This window comes from Macrobrachium rosenbergii, chromosome 5 (genome assembly GCF_040412425.1).
Source record: "Macrobrachium rosenbergii isolate ZJJX-2024 chromosome 5, ASM4041242v1, whole genome shotgun sequence".
In the NCBI taxonomy this organism is placed as follows: Eukaryota; Metazoa; Arthropoda; class Malacostraca; order Decapoda; family Palaemonidae; genus Macrobrachium; species Macrobrachium rosenbergii.
The window spans coordinates 38,667,279-38,690,047 of record NC_089745.1 but is presented as its reverse complement, the minus strand read 5'-3'; the positions used below and the strand labels follow the sequence as shown (position 1 = coordinate 38,690,047).

At 38.6% G+C, this 22,769-nt stretch overlaps 1 protein-coding gene across 1 annotated transcript; it reads right to left on the bottom strand.

Moving 5' to 3' along the window:
- Positions 1–2,230: 2,230 nt before the first annotated feature.
- LOC136838681 (formimidoyltransferase-cyclodeaminase-like) lies at positions 2,231–22,522 on the bottom strand. The gene is given in 12 exon segments (XM_067104082.1): positions 2,231–2,331; positions 2,334–2,469; positions 5,314–5,499; positions 5,674–5,835; positions 6,193–6,334; positions 6,592–6,788; positions 6,959–7,121; positions 7,521–7,596; positions 7,599–7,656; positions 8,606–8,823; positions 10,784–10,967; positions 22,316–22,522. Coding segments are annotated over 12 exon segments (1,623 nt in total). The 5' UTR covers positions 22,370–22,522; the 3' UTR covers positions 2,231–2,284.
- Between the last annotated feature and the right edge of the window lie 247 nt (positions 22,523–22,769).

The window sequence follows — 22,769 nt, the reverse complement described above, 5'->3', positions numbered from 1 at the left end:
TTAAATCAAGTATAGGAAAGATCAAACTATCATACGAACATTATCTCATAATTATCGAATCAGCACATAAAGATGGAACACTAAAGAAAATACTGGAGAAGGATGAGTCAACTCAAATCGAGAGAGAGTCAGCAACCTGTGGACATTGCTCTGGGGAAGTTGATGATGAAGGAACTTGCTGTGAAATGTGTGATGCATGGTTCCACTAAGAATGTTCATGTATCGAGGTCAGATACACACCTATATTTCAGAGTGACAACGTATTGTACATATGCAATAATTGCAAGAGGCTTGAGCAAAGAACACACAAAAAACTCATTTGAAGATGAACTTGAACAAATAAAAGAAAACACATAGATATTAACAAAGTTGATCCAGGATTCGGCTCAGAAAACTAGTGACGCAGTGATCAACGTAGATGAAATCCAAAACAAAATTGACAATGTTGATAAAGATGCAAAGACCATGACAAACATGAACAAAACTTATGCTGACTCAGGAAAGACAAAAAAAGTGCTTCTGATCAAATCTACAAACGAAGACAGCGCACCAGCAAATGAAAAGAGACAAATAATGAGTAAAATAACGGCAACAGTTGAACAGGTTAAAACAACAAGAGATGGACACTTATTTGTAAGATTTCCAGACAGGAAAAACTTAGAATAGGCAAAAATGGAGATTCAGGAAATCAGCAATACATCAGTAAGTGAGAAGGGGTAAACTTAAACCAAAAATAAAAGTAGTCTATATCCCAAAGGATAAAGGTGACATTGTTGATAACATTGTAAAGAAAAATCCTTGGATAAGTAACCTCATTTCTGAAAGTGACGACCTGAAATTTGTAGAGGAAATGATAGCCAAAGATGACAATTATAAACACTATATCATCAAATGCACACCACAAATACGAAAGGCTATCTATGATAGGGGTGACAAGTTGTGTACACTGTATAGCCGTTGCAAAGTATATGACTGTTACATGCCCTATCGATGCTATAAATGTCAGGAATTTGGTCATAGCGCAACAAATTGTAGAAATGACCAAGCTTGCCCTAGATATGGTGATAATCACTAATCAAATGTATGTGCTAGCAGCATCTCCAAGTGTAAAAACTGTGTAAAGAAAGGCCATAGTGATACTAAACATAAAACACATGATGGCAGTAAGTGCACAGTATTATATAAAGAATGTGTCCAAGGTGAAAAATAATACGGATCATGGCTTTGACTGATAATCTATGCAATCTAATAAACATACAGTCCACAGGAAATAAAACTAACACTGTTAGAAGTCTTATAAATGATCACAATCTAGATATATGCATGCTAATGGAGACTTGGCAAGGCAATAATGTATATAAGTGATTATTCTAAAACGACAAGAAGAAAGCAAATTTAAAAAAGAACTAAAGACTCCTATTCTGCAGGAGCTACGATACCGATGAGAAAACACTGAAAGACAAATATAAAATATAAGAAGCACCTTATTTTGAAAACGTACGAGGGAATTGTCCCTGTGGAGGGCTGTACATGAAACGAAACAAAGTAAACAAAGTGAAATTGAAGTGTTGGTTTCTGTTGTGCCTGGAGCTATAATGGTCGTAACCCATCGACCCTTGATCCTCTGACACTCAGTGTACCTTGGACTGCAGAGATGAAGGATGACTTCTTGAGGTGTACTCATAGGAACCTACCGTAAGAGTTCCATGTAACTCCCCCACAGGAGATGCGTTGTTCTTGGAGGCGTTGATGTAGGGTTGGGATAATAACTTGAATGACTCGTTTGTCTCAAGGGTGTGACCTAATAGTTATTTGTGACCTCACCTGAGTGTTGGATTAGGAGCGACATCCTCTAAGTCTAGTTAATAAATGAATGGAATGCAATTCAGTAGAGTAACAGTGGTCCCTGAGCGTGGACTGAGTCTCTCATATCATTTCTTTTTATGGCTACTGCAGCTCTGTTTTTCTTCACTTTTTTTTCTGAAGCTAACCACTTCAGGAGGTACAGTTTTTTCAAGACAGGGCCCATAGTAGAGGTAGAGGCAGTGGTTTTTTTATATGGCAACTGCCCCTTTATTTGTTGGATGGAGGTATATTGCACGTGATACCAAAGGAAGTCTTAACTTAGTTGCTTCTCTGCGCTTTGCGCTTCCATTTTATAAAGTATATATGTAAGGCTTTTCAGTTTTCAGAGTATTTCCTTATACGTAATGTATGGTGAATATAAAGATTTTTTTCATGGATGGGGTTAACATTTTATTATTGTGATATTTAATCAGGTGGACTATTTATCTTTCCTTTTGTCCACAGCATCTAAAACCATTGCACACCCTTTTTGGCTTTTTCCAGTTGACCATTTGCTTCTTGTAAATATTTAGCTTTGGCTGATTCAGCATTCAGGTTGTCAAGATTTATCAAGACGTTGTAGTAAGCTCCCCATGCACCTGCCTCCAGGCATCGTGCACCAACCTGCAAAATAACAGTTGATTTTATTTTAAAATTGAAACCTAAGACAAATTCAAGATCATTTTCTATTATATGAGTTTGAGATCTGTACCATTTCAAAGAGCAGAAGGTATTGGTTGACCATAATCAATCAGTCAATCAATCATTTCCTGTGGCACCCACGGGGATGCATAGGGCCTCGACAAACTCACGCCACCACATTCTGTCCTTGGCTAACTCCTTAAGATCTCCCCAACACTCGTCTCCTACTTCCCGCCTCATTGTCCTCAGTCACGTCTCCTTTGTCTATCTCTACCTCTTCTACCAAGGGCAACCCACCCCGGTGTATCTCGTACTATTCCCTGTCTTCCATACACATGGCCTAGCCACTTCCAGTGTGAGAACCTAACATACTCATCGACCGGCTGCACCCCCGTTACTTCTCTAATTCTGTTATTTGATATCCTATCCCTCCAATTAATTCCTAATATTCTTCTGAGCACCTTATTTTCAAATGCTAAGAATTTATTATCCGAAGTCACTGTACTGTACCATGACGCTTGCCCATATAATTAAAACGCTCCTAACAATCACCTTATAAATTTTGATTTTTGTATGCACAGAAAAATTGCTATTATTCCAAAAGTTTTTAAGCATTCCCATTGTCTGACGAGCCTTTTTTAATCTTCCATAAATTTTGTGCTAAGAGAACCATCCTTATCTAAATAAGTACCTAAATATTGAAACTTATTCCACTTGCTTTACAACCAAGCCTTCAATTAGATAATCCTGTGCATTTTCAATATTCATATTCATGATTTCAGTTTTTCCACAATTAATAACCAAGCCAACTTTTCGACCTTCACTCACTAGACAATCCAACACTCTCTGCATCTGTTCTGGTCCCTCGCAGATCAAAACCATATCAGCATAATCTAAGTCAAGAAGTTTCCCCATTTTCTCCCCAGCGTATACCTGAATCGGTTTCTCTTTTAACCCTTCTCATAACGTAATCTGCAATCAGTACAAACAACAGAGGCGACAGAATGCCACCCTGAATCATAACAGATTTAACTTCAAATGGATCACTCGGACACCCATCAACCATCCTTTACAAGATGTGCCCTCATGCATGTTCATGATAACCGTCACAAACTTTTTCGGTATTCCATAATGCCTCATGATTTTTCCCATAGTCCGTCTCGAAATACTATCAAAGGCCTTTTCAAAATCAATAAAACAAAAACTTGCGGATTCTTCATTTCATTAGGTTGCTGCATTAATGCCTAACAATGAAGATCCTTTCTTTTGAACTTTAATGATCACACCATTCTTCCAACCTCATGGTATTATCCCCGTCACCCATATCTCACTGAATAATATCTTCAAGACAAATACTAATCTGTTAATTCATGCAAAGCTTTATTCACATCCCCCGACATTCTCCCTCCTCCAGTGTTTCCAACACCAAAAATCCTTCCCTTTTAAGCATATCAATATAGTACCTATTAACGACAGGTTTTCCCTTCTGGCGTTTTAGCTCAAGTCTTACCAATATTTTACAACGCTGAGATGATGATCACTACCAGTATCTGCTCCCCGATTAACACGAACATCTAGCAAAGAGCTTCTATGCCTGTTACTAACAGCAATATGATCTACCTTATGTTTATATTTTCCACACGGTGACACCCATGTCGCCTTGTGTACATTGTGATGTTGAAAAAGTGTGCCCCAATGACTAAGTCTTTTGCTAGACAGAAACTCCCAAACCGTATTCCATTTTCACTCATCCTACCACCGACACCCATCTTACCCATACAAGCCTCAAATCGCTCATTCGAGCCGCCCATTATTGAATTGAAATCTCCAGTACAAATCAAAACACCATGTCTAGCAACTCTTCTTATTCGTTCCTGCAGCTTTCCATAAAATGCGTCTTTCCTTTCATCAGGTGCATCATTAGTGGGTGCATAACACACATACAGACTGATGTTACCATGATTTGACTTGAACCGTGCGTACACAATCGCTCGTCCTTAGGGTCCCATTCACATAGAACCATTCTTTGCCTTGCATCCCAACAGCAATCTTACTCCCTGATAATGCATTCCATCTCGTCGGCCAGACGTCAGTTTATCGACTCCAGTTAATCTTGCCCTTCTGTTACATTCCAATTGCCAATTTTTGTAGTATTTTTAGCATGAATACAAGAATTAGGAGACCGTAAGATTCTTAGCACCCCCTGCCCATTTAAGGGATGCACGGGACTGGGGACCATTCTTCTGTCAGAGTCCATCAAGGCTAACTACATGAACATTTCGCCACAGTGTTGCAGTCGCAGTAGGCAGCTAACTTGCCTGCGTGCCCACACCCGAAAGATTCAGCTATGCTGAGGCCAATCGGATGCTGGCGTGCTTCCCAGCCATTTCACTCTCAAGGAGTTTATCTGCCTGAGAAGCATGAATTATTTTACTTTCTCCCCTCGCAATCCAAAAGGTGTTAAAGCCTGGCAAGTGATTTTTGAATGATTGATTTATGCAATATCTAACCGCAATAAAAATGCAGTACAGTATTGTCCAATTTATGTATAGAGCCTTGACATATTCCCAGATCATACCGTATATACATTGCTATAAAAAGTCTTCAAATGACACGTAAATAATTGTCTAGGGATATAATTGTACAACTTCTGAGTAAAGAGGGAATGAATTTTCTTGCACACATTTTCATTGTAATGTAATAATGACATATACAGCTGCAACGAGGAAGCATTTCATTCTGGGTCTATGAACTGACTTAAGGTGTTTTACTAAAGAAGCCAGTAGTGTTAATAACAGCAGTCAGAGTAATACAACCATACATTACCTGAAGGTCAGACTTGCAGTTAATATTGCCGACAGCAGCCATTTCGACGAGAGCCTCCCACGTTGTGTGGTTGATGTTCTTCATGAGCGAGAGAGGCACTTGGATGGTCCTTTCCGTTGCCGCTGACATCGCTGCCTCTCTGGCCGCTTTCTCAGCTTCAGTTTTCTGAGGTAATTTCATTGCTGCCTGGTTGTGGGAAAAAGTAAAAATGAAGGGTTGTTATGCTTGGTTTTTCCAAGGAATTACAGTACGTTTTCAGCAGCAACTATGTTCGTATATGTCTGTATTGGACGTTTGCAAATGTCTTTAACTCCGAGTTCGTTGAAAAAGAAAGACATTACAATTGTGACCATCACGAACCATGAAGTTATTGAAGGCGTCGGTATCTGCATCGATGGCTGGGATAAGAGACATGGCAGTATGGTGAAGAGGAGTGATCAGCCTCCTCATAGTAGCATCCAGATGTTCCCATTGTCGCTTGCCGTACGTCAACTGTCCCACCATGGCTCCAAGAGCTGCACCCTGCGATAAAGACTCTGTTAATGACACCTTATAAATTGGAAATTTAACAGATTATTTCTGTGAATTTCTTGAGAATATGAAATATTCACAGTACAATATAAATTTACTAACTTTTAAAATGCATGCTATTTGACAAAGTATCTTCGATGCCGAATCACTAAAGTAATGCCTGACTGTGTTCATAGCTTATGAGTCTACTGGTTAGTTGGCCAGTTGGAAAATTGGATAAGGTAGCTTACCAGGTGTGTCTCTGCCATAACATTTAATACCTTGATACGGCAGTAGATGGTACCATTCATCTAAAATGGCTAGATAATTCTGATAAATCACAATCCAGTTCATGGGAGGGTTACATACCATTGCGGCAACTGTCGCAGCAACAGAGCCGCCTCCAGGAGCCGGCGTGCGAGCTGCTATACCCCGGATAAACTGCTCAACAGTTCCCTGGGACAGTTGCTGGTCACCACTCTTCTGAAGACAGTATTCGATAATGCGTTCTCTGTCATAGCCGAATAGGTCTTTTAGATACTCAAACAGCACACACTTTTTGTATAGATTTATCAATTTAAGTGATGTAAACTACTGGAGTTGACAGTCTTTACACAAAACATATAGGTGTTCTGTGATGACTTATAAAGGAATCTGTTGGTGCTGGATACTGAAACGAATGCAGTATTTGCAACTCCAAGGTTTGTTTTTAATTCACAAGAATTTCAAAAGAAACAAGTTAATGAGTTCCAATGCAACCACACTTACTTTGGATTGAAAGGGGAAATAGTTGTAAGACCAAGTCGATTTATAGCGAGATGGACTTTCTGGTCTTCGTCAAGGATAAAGAGGCCTTCCTTTTGGATGTAATATTCCGCGGCTTGGAGTATTGATGCGAGAGGCACCAGCCCTACAATTTCGGATCCAGTGACCGCTAGTTTCATCTCCTCTGCGTCTTTCTTAGCCTGTGTTGGATAGTCAGAGTCAGTTAATCAAGAGTGGTTGATGCTTTTCAGCTTGAATTCAAAATTCAGGAAACTTAAGATACAATTCAAAATAAGAATTCAAAGTCTGAAATACAGCACTAATCTGTTATACATAGATATCACTCAAGGACCTTGGATATCACTGTTACCTCTTCGTATGCGACGTGGATGGGTGTCACTTCATAATCTGTCAAATTCATGCTTATCTGCGCAATGTTTTTCTCCTCGAGGTACCACCCAATTCCTTGGCAACACTTGAGACGTCCTGGTTGGTCGGCTCCTCTGCCCTGCTCGCGAAGATTGAGTGCAATCCTGAATGATTAAACCAGATATGCTGATGAATATCTAAAAAAATTATTTTTCACTCTAATTTCACCTAGTGAACTGTGAGTTGGTCAGCTTTTCATCACCTTTAGTAAGTTTAATTTTTTCAACAACTTGAATAAACCAGGGTGAAGTTTGACAGCTGTGTAATATATTCAGTTTCATACTTGATTTTACTTATATAGGCTAGTGATGACATTTTAGAATACTTCAGATAATACAATTTAAAAACTTACAAAACGAAATAAGTACTTCATAAAAAAAAATTAACAGAGTGGAATATCTTAAAAAGTTGGTGCACCAGCATTGACTCTATTGTCTGTCGTGCAGATAAGGTAAATCAAGGTGAACTGCAGATATATAATCGTAATGGAAAAAAAAACGAACCTGTGAGCTTGTTCCTTTGTTGACAGGAGGTTGATGTTGTAGGCTATAAGGAATTTCCGAACACCTGTCACAGTGGCCCCCAACTGGGGACAAAATCTCTGGTTCCGAAATCTGGGGCCCATTCTGGTTTTTGTAGCTGCGATTGAAGAATGTGGATTCCGTTACTGATATCACATACTAACTTAATCATATAGTAAATAAGTATAATATATGAGTATAAGGTACATGATGCATATATAAGTATTGGAGTATATCTCCATCTGGATGGAAGCTGTGCTGATTGAGAGTATATTTCTGGACTATTTGTTTGAATGAAGAGAACGAGAAGCTGTCAGTAAGATTTGTTAAGGGAGATGAGGTGGTTCTACCAATAGAAAAACAATGACGTTACCGCTGAGCTACGTTTGATTAGCAGTGTGACAGGTAATCAGGTTTTCCTCAGTTTGGAGTACATTTACCGAATGGAGTAACATTCCTGTTTTCTCAACAGTTGCAAAAAGAACCCTTATTGTTTAACTTTCAAAAAAAAAAAAAGTTCAACTTTAAAGCTAGTTAACATTTTTCACAAAAACAAAAAGAAAATACTATTTAGGTCCACGCTTCCAGAAGCATCAAGGTTTTGAGAAAGTTTCCTCATTTCACTAGGCCAAACAGCTTAGCTAGTGAGGTTAGATTCAGGAAAATGAGAATGAGTTGAATTGAGTTTATTTACTCTACTGACTGTCAAACACTGTAGCCAAAAGGGTTGCCATTTCCTCTGGACAGTGAGTGACATACTCATCTGGTTTAAGCAAAGGAGGAACTGTTCAGTCTAAACCAAAAGGTTCAGGTTTGAGAGCAGCTCACCGTATATGTACCTGAGTTGCACCAGAAACGTTTATTTTATAGTCAAATCTTATTAATTGTCCAATCAGATCTGTCCCTTTCCCAAAAAATTATAGGCCTCCTGTTTCTCCAGATAATCACGTCCAAACCAGGCTTTATCTAAAATACGATAATTCAGCAGACGAGAAGGAATTCACCCACATACTGTTTTGACGAAACCATCAGTTAAGAACATCTACATAGAAGATATGTAACTGCACCTTTTCCTTCAGTCCTTCATATTCCCCAGCTCGTATTTGGGGCATAGTTTTCCGATAGTCCTTGGTAGCAGCGGCACCATAAAGAAAGACGGGAACCCCGACCTCTTTCGCCATCCGGGCTCCGAAGGTTTTAGAAACTTCAACACAGTCTTCAACTGTCACCCCTCGGACGGGGATGAAAGGGCAGACATCAAGGGCTCCCATCCGCGGATGCTCACCTGTGGAATTAAAAGGTTCCTTGTGAATGGCTCTTAGTAGTAATTATGATTAATAAGTCTCCATTGAAAGGAAATGTCTTGTTTTTCGTAGCATCACTTGTAACTTTTCAAATGAACACCATAATTCTTTGGAAGCTTTTTGAATTTCAAGTTAGTGGCCCCTGTGGTGGGCTTGTTCCAGATGAATAGGGGTTTATCTTTTGAATAATAATAATAATAATAATAATAATAATAATAATGACTGTGAATCTGTAAACTCTTCAGGATTTAAAAATAACATTCGTGAACCCAGAGTATCAAAGAATTATTCAGTAGTATAGTTTGAGAGCTGACGCGTGCGCAAAGTTTAACTCTATTCTAGGCCAGGGCTCCAAATGCCAAACAAATCCTTGAGCTAAGGAATATAATAATGATAATGATAATTATTATTTTATTTTGTTATTATTTTATTATTATTTATTATTTTTTTATTATTGTATTATTTTTTATTTATTTTTTATTGTTATTTTTTATTATTTTATTTTTTATTTTATTTTATTATTTTATTATGTTTTTATTATTTTATTTTGATATTTTTGATTACTATTTTATTATTTTTTTATTATATTTTTTATTATTTTATTATTTTTTATTTTATTTTATTTTCATTTTATTTTTATATTATTATTTTATTATTATTATTATTATTATTATTATTATTATTATTATTATTATTATTATTATTATTATTATTATATTCAGAAGATAAACCCCTAATCATATGGAACAAGCCTATCACAGGGGTCTTGACTTGAAATTCAAGCTTCCAAAGAATTTAGTGTTCATTCGAAAGAAATAGCAGAAGGTAATGCAGTAGGAAATTGGGCGATTTTAAGGAGTTTCGGCTCAGTTTTGCCAATTATTTTAACAATTCGGACCCCACAAAAAGGGTACCCTTAAATGTATTCTGTGATGAATTCATGTTTATATTTTAAAAATATCTGCAGCAAAGAAAAATTTAAAAATTGCAATATCATTCTTATGTAACAAAATTTGTTTATGGAGTTTCACACAAGATACCTCGTATTTTTTTAACTAAATATTACACACAAAAACCATGTGCCTGGGAGCATCTCAGTGATGAGTAGAGTAGGTGATTTCAGATGGTAAATCATGCTAGTCATTTGCCTCGAATTCCTTGTGTAGACACGAATATTTTTTTTCTATTTTCATTAGCATTTCTGTTCTTTCTTTACATTGAACATCCGTTAGCACAAAATCTCTCTCTCTCTCTCTCTCTCTCTCTCTCTCTCTCTCTCTCTCTCTCTACTTTTTTTTTCTCTGGTCGTTGCCACAAAGCTTGTCGCTAATTTAATTAAATCTAACCGTTTTCCTCCTTACCATTAATAACGCCCAAGGCTGAGAACAGCCCAGTAACAGTTTCTGTGCAAACAAGAAAGTGGGAAAATGCAAAAAGGCAGGTTAGTTAACAAAACATGGAGCAAAATCCTTCTGGACTCTTGAAACAAAAATGAAGTTGGAAATCTGTCAAAAAAGTGTCCTTTTCAGTCCTTTTCCACCCTCTCCTAACAACTGCTTCATAGTGCAACTGCGAGGTTTTCCTGTTGTTACACCTTTCAAACCCATTGGCTCTCATTTGCCTTTATAGCACTGAATGACCTCATAGGTCCCAGCGCTTGGCCCTTGGCCTAAATCGTATATTCTATTCCGTTCTAGTCTGTCCTTTTCAGGGCGCAGTTAACTTGACTTCACAAGTTTAATGGTTGTTATAGTATCACCTTACATATCGGCTCTCTATCTTGTATTTGCATTGTATTACCCTGTCCCATACTCCAGTTAACTGTATACATCGGCAAACACGTCTGGGAGGTTTTATGTTTCCTCTTCTTGGAATCGAGGGTTTAATCGTGACAAAAAGTGTCTATTAACTGTTCCAAGGTGTTTTTGAAACTCTGCTTACCTTTATGTTTTGTCATGTCAATAAGTCTGAAGGCAACTTTAGCAGCGTTGAGTGCTCCTTCTACAATACTGATGGGATCCCCAACAAAGGTGTAGACTGTACGATTTGTTGATGCCCCAGGGTCAACATCCAGCAAGGTCACACCGAGAGTGTTACGAACAGCGTCAGCAATGGCATCAATGACCTGTATCGGGAAGGAAAGAAAAGAGTAATTGCACCTCCAGCATGGAGTTGGGAAAGTAAAGGTACAGTCATATTATATGGTATATGATAGTAGGTTGTTAGGCCAGTCGTTTTATTATTATTATTATTATTATTATTATTATTATTCAGAAGATGAACCCTATTCATATGGAACAAGCCCACAGGGGCATTGACTTGAAATTCAAGCAGATTCCAAAGAATAATAGGGTGTTCATTAAAAAAAACATGGTTTATTTCCGAATGGAGAATAAATACGAAAAGCATACAGGGTTATTTATAAAAAGTCTATGAGAAGAAATTCGGGCATTAGTCAGTGAGACCACAGGAATATGGATTAGTGGGAATTTCAGGCTAGGTAAGGGATGTTGATGGTCAGTCTGGAACGGGCAAACATGCAACACTCAAGTCTTGCTCACTCCCTCGTCTAGTCAATGGGAAGGTTGGTGCAATGACTGATGATCCTGTAAGATTGTCCGAAGGTTACGGTGGTGTTTCAACGTCGGTAGTGTGAGTGGTTCTTGATATAGTAAATTAATTGAAAGTGATGGATTTAGGAAATTTGGCGATAAAGCCAATCGCTGAGGCACTTCCAACCATTCTGCACTTAAGACTTTGACAAGAGGAAGTTGGAGTGGTTGGACAGCAAGGTGGAAGAAGGGAAGTGGATACGGAGGTCAAGTAAAAGGGTGAAAAGTGGATGCAGATAGGAGTCAAAGGGACGCTGCAAACAAATTGTAGTAATGCCTATAGTGCCCCATGTGAGGTGCACTAACAGCACCCCCTCGTAGCCTACATGGGAATCGACAGTGGGAGGCTGTGATTCTCCCTGTAGTGCTTTTATGATGGCACTGTCCTGAAGGTGGCTGGTTAGTCTCCTTGACAGACAAATCCCAGTCATCCCAATTTATGAAGCTTGATGGGGGCCACATTCCTAATTTTGGCAATTTTATTTATGTATTAGGTTGTTCCTTTGGAGTTCTATGGATTGATGGTGTAGAACAGTAAGTTGACCCTTTCTCTGACTTTTCGTAGCATTTCATCCACGGAGACAGAATGGCCAGCACCTTGGCACCTACTTATTCTGACATACTTCGCTCAATTCATAAAGTTAAAAGTTTAGTTAAAGTCCTCTTGGGCCTCTGTAGGCTCATAGGGCAGGCGCTGATCTCCTGTTTCTTAGCCGACAGCCAGTGGGGACAGGTCCCAATGCCTATGACACGTGGCCAGTGTGTCGCTAGGCCCACTGTTTAACTAAAACTTGTATAATCACTCACAACAAAACGCCAACATCTTCAAAACCTTCCATACTTCTGAAAGACACGGGTTACTCTTCCTTCTGTTTGTATTACTTGCCTTTTTTTTCTCTCACTCTCCTGACTACCCTTTTTTATCCAAGTGCATCATCATCTCTTCTGTAACCGCGCCTATGTTATCCATTTTTCCGTAACTAAACCTCGCGTTTCCTCATCTCTTACGGTTCTTCCACTTATCTCTAACCCTTGTATCTCTAACCCTTGCCCATTTTTCATCCATCTCTCCTTACATTGTGTCATTCTCAGTTCCTTAATAAACTAACGTGTCCTAATTACATTAGTTGCCACATTTGCGCTTCTTCCTGTCCAACTTAAAAGCTCTGTTTATCTTAACTTTTGTTTCAACTCAATAATTATCAGACATATCTCCAGCCACCTTTCCTACCCACTTCACAAATTAACTGACTTTCATGTGATGTAAAGGGAAGGTTTGTGTGAATGTTAAGGGAAGGTAGTGATTGTGTATAGGCCTAATAGTGTATACTTTTGATATCAAAGATTTGTTTGCTTATTAAATAAGTTGAAGGGAAATGATAGCAAGGTTAGGGTTATCTGGGTAAATAGCATCCAAGGAAATGGGTTGATAAAATAGTATGAATTCTGTAAGAATAATAAATTTACTCGTAGAAGGTGATTGACTCATGAAAGTACACAAGGCAATTTACCTGGTGATGCAGGATTAGGAAATGGGTAAACGACACAATTGGGAAAGATTGAAGGTACTGTTTGGGGTAGTAGTGATAGGTATTTATAAAGATATTGTTGGGCCACTAATTCCTGTATAAGTAAAGGGTGGTTGTTGAGTGTGAAATGGAAAAATATGGTAACAGATGAGATGTGTATTCTACGTTAGCGGCGTCGATGACCCAGGAACTTGCGAGGCCAGGCAACCCCTAATTACTTACTTACTTAGGTTGAATAGGAAAGACCTAAAAGTGGGAGAAATACTGAGATAGACAAAGTATATAAAATGTGATTCTGGTGAAGGAAATGTAGACAAGTGGGGGGAAGCTGTGGTGTTAGTATGAAAGGGCCTTGTTCTCCATCAAGGAGAGTGGCTCATTGTATATAGGGGATTGGATATACTGATCAGTTTTCCGAAATGTATTGTGTGGTTAATCCTTAGGAAGTTTTATGCAAACTCAGTTCAATCAGTGATTAAGTAGTGAAGGGATGGATATGGCAAGTAGGAGATGGTATTCCGAATGCATGCCATTCACTGCTATTTTGTTCCTGTTAAATTTTATCAGTATTTAATCCACCAGTTGTTTAGAGAGGTTATCCAGCATTTCTGTAATCTTGTTTGGCAGATATCGATATCTTACGGCTTATTAACAAAAGTCAATATTTGCAGGTCCGCTAGTCTCTCTAATTCAGGTACTATTGACAGTTCAAATGAATTTCTGATAAGATTGAACAGAATCAAACATTAGCGGGTGGAGTCACTCGTTAAATTTACCAAGCTTGAACAAGTTTAAATGGCAAATGATTATCTTTCGAACGGAAAATTACGTTGTGTTTTATTATAAAGAACGTCACAGCTTGACTACTCGTTTGCGAGTTGTAATCGTGAAACAGTAATCGGTTGTAAAACGGTTACGTTCGTGTTTGGTTGTTATCCGTCGCCTTAAGAACTTTGATTGAATTTAATTGAATAAAAAAAATTTAAAACATGTTTTTATTAAAATGCACTAAAAAGCAAAAATTACTTTTTGAAACACCAGGATTTTCTTACAATTAATCTTGTGTACAAAAATAAAAGCCATGATTAATTGTAAGAAAATCCTGGCATCTCAAAAAATATTTGCTTTGCTTTTTAGTGCATTTTAATAAAAGCATGTTTTACATTTTTTATATTTGTTATTCATGCTTTTTAGTTTTGACAGAAATTGTAACCGATTTATGATTGTATTTAACGAAATTGATATCGTTTACATCTTTCCTCCAAGATCGTTTACGGGGAGGGGGACTGAAGAGGGATGGGAGGGGGAGGGGATGGAAGATGGAAGGGAAGGGGAGGAGAGGAAAAAGGGAAGGGGATGGAGGGGAAAGAGGAGGGGGAGGGGTGGAGGAGGAAGGTGTAGGGAAGGGGATGGAGGGGAAAGAGGAGGAGGAGGGGGAGGAGGAGGAAGGTGTAGGGAAGGGGAGGGATGAGGGGGAAGTTGGAGGGGAGGAGGAAGTGGCGGGTGATGGAAGAGGGAAGGGGAGGGGGAGGACACAGCTAAATTAACACTTGATCGTGTGCTCCGGAAAGGGGGGGTGTGAGGTGGACGGAAGAGGGAAGGGGATGAAGAGGACGCAGCTAAATTAACATTTGATCGCCTGCTCTGGTACGGGGAAGGGGATGGAAGAAGGAAGCGGAGGAGAGGTAAGGGGAGGGAAAACAGGAAGGGGATGGAGGGAAAACACTGGGTGAGGGGATGGAGGAGGAGAAGGTGGCAGGGGAGGGGGAGGACACCGCTAAATTAACACTTGATCGTGTGCCCCAGAAGGGGGAGAGGAGAGGAGAGGAGGTGGATGGAGGAGGGGAGGTGAGGGGATGGAAGAGGGAAGGGAAGGAGGAAGACACAGCTAAATTAACATTTGATCGCTTGCACCAGAAGGGGGACGGAAGAGGGAAGAGGACAGGGGAGGGGGAGGACACAGCTAAATTAATGCTTGATCGTTTGATCCAGAAGGGGGAGAGGAGGGGAGGGGAAGAGGAAGAGGATGGAAGAGGGAAGGGGAGGACAACTGAATTAACATTTGATCGTGTGCTTCGGAAGGGGGAGGGAGATGGAAGAGGGAGGTAGGAGGTAATGGAAGAGGGAAGGGGAGGGGAAGACAGCTAAATTAACACTTGATTGTATGCTCCGGAAGGGGGAGAGGGAGGGGAGGACACAGCTAAATTAAAACTTGGTCTTGTGCTTTGGAATGGGGATGGGGATGGTTAGAGGAAGGGGATGGAAGAGGGAAGGGGGAGGGAAGATGGAATGGGGAGGAGTTATATAGAAGATAGATTCTAACCGAGTCAGAGAAGTTGTGAAAAATCTGAAGAGTTTCATACAAATCCTGAGATACTGGGGAGAGGTCACTAGAGGTCACTGCTGACCTACTGATCATGTAAAGTTGTATTATCACCGGGATTGAGTAACCATGCAAAATTTCAAGTCCATCGGACGAAGAGAACAGGTCGAAAATTGAGTTACAAAATTTGACCCAAACAGACAGACAAACAGATGCAGAAGTCAAGGTAAATGAAAGCATGTAATATACATACAAATATATAAATGTGTATATATATATATATATATATATATATATATATATATATATATATATATATATATATATATATATATATATATACATATATATATATATATACTCATACATATATACAGTATATAATATATACATATATACATATATATATATATATATATATATATATATATATATATATAAATAAAATCCATATGGAGTGCTGCGAGGCCTTTCGACACTAGTCCTTTACTTAGCAGACTAGTGTCGAAAGGCCTCACAGCACTCATGTATATTTTATCTTTATTTATATATTCATCACGTTCCATATTTTCGTGATTCAGTTATACATATATATATATATATATATATATATATATATATATATATATATATATATATATATATACAGTATATATATACAGTATATATATACATATATATATATATATATATATATATATATATATAACATTGTAGTAGTTCAGTGCAAAGATGTGACATTATAAACTATTCAAGTCACGGCCGTACATGCAGTGGTGAATATAATCTTTAGAGAGTATGTTTACCCACTTCAGGCCTAAGAGATGTTGTATTCCACTAATAATAATGGCTCTCTACTTTCATAATACATTTGTAACATTCATAATTTATAATCGTATCACCCCCATATTGCATTTTGTTTTTTATCCAATATGGTGCATCCCAAAATGTTGTGTACATTACAGATTAAGTAAGGACTGGGCGTCTTCTCCAGTTGTTTTTATCGAAAGCATATCTACCTCCGCTAACCCTTTCTTCAACAAATCTTCCTGCACTTTATCTCATCTAAATAATCCTCTGCGTCCCTCTTATCCTTACCACAAGCTCATGACATCTCAGCGTCGACTTTATATCATCACTATTCTGATTACTGTATAATAGGTTTTGTAAACCAATCATTACTTCAGACATTTTTATTTTTCCACATATATTACTGCCTGTCCATTGTCTTTAAACATCTTTTCAACCAACCCAACCAACTTTTCTGTCATTTTCCTCCTCCTCAAACACCAGAACACCACTACCTCCCTTTGTATTCTGCCCGTGCACTCTCGAGCCCTATAAATGCACAGTATAACTTCCGAATACCTTCCTGCCTCATTTCAAGGAATTATTTCATTATAAAGACAGCTATACTTCTCCTCTAATGAATGAAACCATGCTGATATATTTTCGTAATTCGCTTTACTTAGCTAATATTACAAGTTTTAGATGGTAGTGCTCACCTGCTTTTGAATTATGATTATATATATATATATATATATATATATATATATATATATATATATATATATATATATATATATATATATATATATATATATATATATATATATATATATATATATATATATATATATATACCAGGCGTTTCAAAATTAGAGGCCCCCTCCACAGAACAAATGGAAAGTTGTGAAGTTTTCTGCTATAGCCTATCTCCAAGTACATTATTTTAAGTTTCTGTTAATCTATTTTTCATTTTACATTTCTTGTATTTTCAGACTGAGTGACAGTTAGATACAGCCATGGCTAACGACTCGGAGGAAATCAGATGGATTGACCGAATCCGGGCTATAACCTTCAGAGAGGCCAGGCATGCTGGCGCATCCTTCATTTCACGTTCCTGGATAGCCAAATACATTAAAAGAGATGAATCCTTTGTTAAAAGAAACTGGAACAAAAATCCATATGACTGTCATCGCGAAAAGAGTGAGAATCTTGGAAGGCCTGAAGTCCTTTCTTTGCGATTTGCTGAAATCATACCCCTCAAGAATGCAGGCTGTGGTATAGGCAGGTGGAGGCCACACAAAATATTAAATACTCAGAGAGAAACTTAAATAAATACCTGTTCTGAATTACCTTTGTTTTTGTCCATATCAATTTTAGTTTATGCTGTAGAGGAGGGGGCTCTAATTTCGAAAATATATAATATATATATATATATATATATATATATATATATATATATATATATATATATATATATATATATATATATATATATATATATATATATATATATGTATGTACATATATATAGTATATATACATGTATATATGTATATATATGTTTATATACATGTATATATATATATATATTGTGTATATATATGCATATACATATGTATATATATAAAATTTTTTATCACACCGTGATTTGAATACAATCATGAAGCTACAAATGTCGCTTAATATCAAATTCACGCTACCTCGAGAGTATCTCCGATGGAGAATTATCACCGAAGGGGAATTTATATAAGTGATGATGGCGCGGTGGTAACGTCCTATGGAGTCGCGGAATGGGTCCATGTCAAGGGTTCGCGTCCCGGTGGTACTTATTCATTTATCACTTATATAAATTCCCCTTCGGTGATAATTCTCCACCGGAGATACTCTCGAGGTAGCGTGAATTTGATATTAAGCGACATTTGTAGCTTCATGAATGTATATATATACAGTATGTATGTATACATATATGTATATATATGTATGTATACATATGTGTGTATATATATATATGTATGTATACATATATGTATATATATGTATGCATATATATATGTATATACATATATATATATGTATGTATACATATATGTATATATATATTGTTACATGTGGGGGCTTGGCTGATGAGTTTATTACTTAATTAATGTAATTTATGAGGCCCTGAGTGCCAAGAACACACATAAAAATTAACCTCAATGACAGACAATTATTAATTGAATAAGGTCACCAGTTGAGAAGAAAGACCCGACACAGAAAGACTATGTAGTTAGCGAGGAAATTTCCTGAACAATTGCCCCACTTCGGACGCAGTCAATTTTCCCTTTGCTTCAGTAAGGTTTTAACACAACGGATTATATCGTACGCAATTTAGTACTGGTAAAGGCTATTCCTCTTCCGAAAAATGGGATCAAGACACAAGGCTGCATGAATGCTAAAAATTACTTACTTAACCTTCCCTAATTCCTGATTACTGCACGGGAATAGTTGAGTGTCGCTAAGCAATATAAATTATTCTTACTCTAGACTTCCTAAAAGTAAATTGTTTATATCCTACTATCGTAGATGGTGGCGAAGAGGGAAAACAAAGGAGTGGAAATACAGAAAGAGATTATAGCGAATCGACAAAACTTTGCAAAAATCCAGACTTCCCTTTACGTAGGCTGCTTGCGCACTGCAACAGATGATCAGAAGTCCTGGGATTATTTCATCACTTCACTTAGTAAATAAAAGACGGAAAAGGGACAAAGCGTCGGAAGCACGAACGCATGCTTCCTCTACGACAGTTTCTTCTCTCTCTGACCTCCCCTGGTCAAACCAAGGCGGCTGGGAACGCCCCAATATGTCTTTATGCCTCGGGGCAGTCTGAAATGTTCGTCAAAACATTGCCGAACATAGGACAGGGAAAAGGAAGCTTAAGACCACCTTCAATAGAGGTTACTATGTGGAACTTTCCTTATGGGTTTAGGCCCCTAATACTAACTAAAAACGTTACCTTTTGAAATACCTAGCACTACCCCGCCCGATAAAAAGACGCCTTCTCGTCTTTGTTAGAATGATATTCCTACAGTAAAAATGCATAGAGGTGAACAGCAGAATATTTATAAAAGCTCCCCCCCCCCTTAAGAGGGCTTTCACTCCCTTTCGGGCATGAAGGTCTGTACTAAGCAAGCTGTTGGCCTCTATTAGGTTACTCTTCTCCCCTGAGCAGATTTGTCCCGTGCAGCCTAACTAGCTACGGATCTACCTAACTCTAGATAGGATATGAGCTTTGATCATTATATTACAGAAGTCTAACTGTACTTGAAGGTGCTTACGGTTATTACATGCTACCTCCTGTAATTGTTATGTTTTTAGACCTAGCCTAATGGTACATTCTATGGTATTCCCTAGCCTAACCTATCCTAACCCGACCGTAGCACCAATGTAAGGGATAATGTCCTAACTAAATTACAAGGTTTTTGTTTTCAATACAATTCGTAATTACTGGTTAATATATGAGGTTGCCTCATATGATAAATATTTGCCTCCCTGAGGTCTTAGACCTTGTGTGTCATGAGCATAGTGGCTCTTTTCACAATGGTTTATATTTTCTGGTTTTAGTTACACTACTTACGTGATTACTGCGGCTCGATGGTAAGTGGAAGGGACAAGGTTTCTACTCTGATGTACAGTACTTAATCTGGTCTAGGCTATGTATGAGTAAGAGATCACACTGGCTACCTCCTCTGGGCAAGGGCCAGGATCACTCTAAGATGGTAGGGCACTATGCCGAGAGGGCACTAGTGCCAGGATGAGCCCATGGCTCGGCAACTACTGTGTTCTCTTCTGCCCCGTCTTCTTCTTCTTCGGGTTCCTCCAAGGCCTAGCTGTGTCAGACCTAGGAGGTGATGAGGGCACCGACTCTGGGGAAAGGCCAGAAGGGCTAGCGGGCGTGAAGTCAGGGGTAACTTCAGAAGCTAGAGGAGGGCTCCCTACTCTGGCTGCTGCGACAACCGGAGCAAGAGTGATCTCGACCTCTGCGTCCGAGGAGGCCAGTTCCTGGTCTCCCAGAGAAGGTGTAACAGTTTGGTCCACCAGGGGTTCATCCTCTGGAGACTGATTTGGTGAAGAAGTGTCGGGTGCCGGAGGCTCTCCAGTTGCTATGATTAAGTGCCGTGGGGAATCCTGAATCTCCCGGAGGAGGATCTGCCTCATGATTTAGACCCGGCACAGGGTCCTTCTCAATTGATGGCTCAATGTCCGTGCCAGACGGAGCATGGCACTGCTCAGTGCTCGCAAGCGGCACTGGCAGGAGTTGAGAGTCAGGCATGCCTGACAAGGGGTCCGGAGGTGCAACACCTCGCAGATGCCTTGAATTTGGCTGCGGCAGAGATTCCTGCCCCAGCTGGAGATCAGAGCCTCTCGGAGAGTCTTGCTCGGGGGCGTCCGCTGGACGTTGCTTACTTGGGCAGCCCTCCCAATTTGCGGAGTGGCCTGTCTGCTTGCACGAGTCTCGTTAAACTCTCAGGTAATCCAGCTCTTCGTCTAAAAATTCGGGACTACAAATCCTATAAGCCCTGATGGCCAACCCTGTCATTAATCCTATTTTTATTTCTTTCCTATGACTGGAGAACCTATGTATATATGAATTGGTGTGTGTCTTCTTCCTGTATACCTTGAATTTTAAATTTTCCCCTTCCCTCTTGACCAGGACATCCAAGAAAGGAATTTCTCCCTCCTCCTTTTCTTCTATTGCGAACTTGATGTGTTCATTTAGTTTATTTATGTTTTCTAAAAACTTGTGTAGATCTTCCCTTTCTCCCTTGTAAATAATCAAGTTTTTAGAAAACATAAATAAACTAAATGAACACATCAAGTTCACACTAGAAGAAGAGAAGAAGGGAGAAATTCCTCTCTTGGATGTCCTGGTCAAGAGGGAAGGGGAAAATTTAAAATTCAAGGTATATAGGAAGAAGACACACACCAATTCATACATACATAGGTTCTCCAGTCATAGGAAAGAAATAAAATTAGGATTAATGACAGGGTTGGCCATCAGGGCTTATAGGATTTGCAGTCCCGAATTTTTAGACGAAGAGCTGGATTACCTGAGGGAGAGTTTTAGGAGGTTAGGCTACCCTAAGTATTGGTGGGAGTGGGCACACATCAAAGCAAGGAAAAACTATTTTGGGGAGAGGGAAAGGATAGAAAAGGAACATTTGGTAGGAGAGAAAATAATTACAGTCCCAGACAACAACTCTATTGCACCCATCAACAGAAAGCTAAATAATTTCAAATTGATAGGCAGCTACAAAAACACCATTAGGAATAAAATAGTTAGAAACAAAAAGTCGGTAGAGGGGGAAGAGATTAGAGGGGGGTATATATGGCAGCATGTCTAGACTGTGAAGAAGGGTACTATGGCGAAACTGGCAAATCATGTAAAGAGCAAAGCAAACAACATCTGCAGAACATAAGGCATTATAATCAGACGTCGGCAGTTGCCAAACACTGTTGGGAAAATGATCACAGAATAGACTGGGAAAATATGAGTTTTCTGTACAGAAACACCAACAAAACATCTAGACTGGTTGTAGAGAACGGCTTCATAACTTGCGCCAACAACACGATGGCAGGGAACACCGGAAACCGCTTTGAAGACAGCATATCTAGAAAAATCGTATACTCCACAGTAGCAAGGAAACGAAGGAGAAACGCAAGAGAACGCACGGAAAACGGCTACCTGGAAGGAGGGATCAGAGAAAGACCAAGATCACGAGGGGGTGGGGGTCACACAGGAGGAGCTAGGCGATTATAGGATTAAAAGTACCTAGCACACAGATATAAATACAGCTGGACTACGCGTCTGCTCATTGTACGGATGCTTGATAATGTGGACTGTTTGACCAAGAAAGCTTGCAACTTTTTCTGAATAAAAAACTCCGTTGATACCATCCAGTTTGAATGAGGTCCTTTTAGTAATTCTACTAATGCACAGAACAATTATGTATGTGATAAAGTTAATATGTATATATACAGTATTATATATATATATATATATATATATATATATATATATATATATATATATTCATATTACACTAGTATTACAGGAAAAGACATTCATAATATATATATATATATATATATATATATATATATATATATATATATATATATATATATATATATATATATATAGTTTGTGAACGGAATGCCAAAATAAGAGAATAATTCTTACCTCCTTGTTACGCCCCTCCGAAAAATTTGGCACACACTCGATTATTTTTGACATTTTTGTTATTCCCGTTCCTTGCAGCAGATTCGACGCTTTCGGCAGGATATATCCCTGTATGATATTATTCTTCACGTCGACCCTCCCTCCTTTAGTACCAACCGTGAGGCCTGTCGGCGTGAGAAGAGGAACCTCTCTCGGCTCTCTCACTGCAGACGTCGTATACCCCCTCCCAGAGACACCCATTGGGGGGACTGAGATTCTCTGAACTCGGTTGGTAACTGCCATGTATTTGTTCGTAATGGAGCAATTCATTAAAACTCGTAGCATTACTGTGCCTGTAGAAGACTGGATAGAATTGCTTTGGTAGGTGTAATTATACTTTCAAAATTTCTTCCCGTTGTCAGATTTTAAATGTTAACGAAAATAACTGACGCGAACTTACTACTTATTGGTAAAA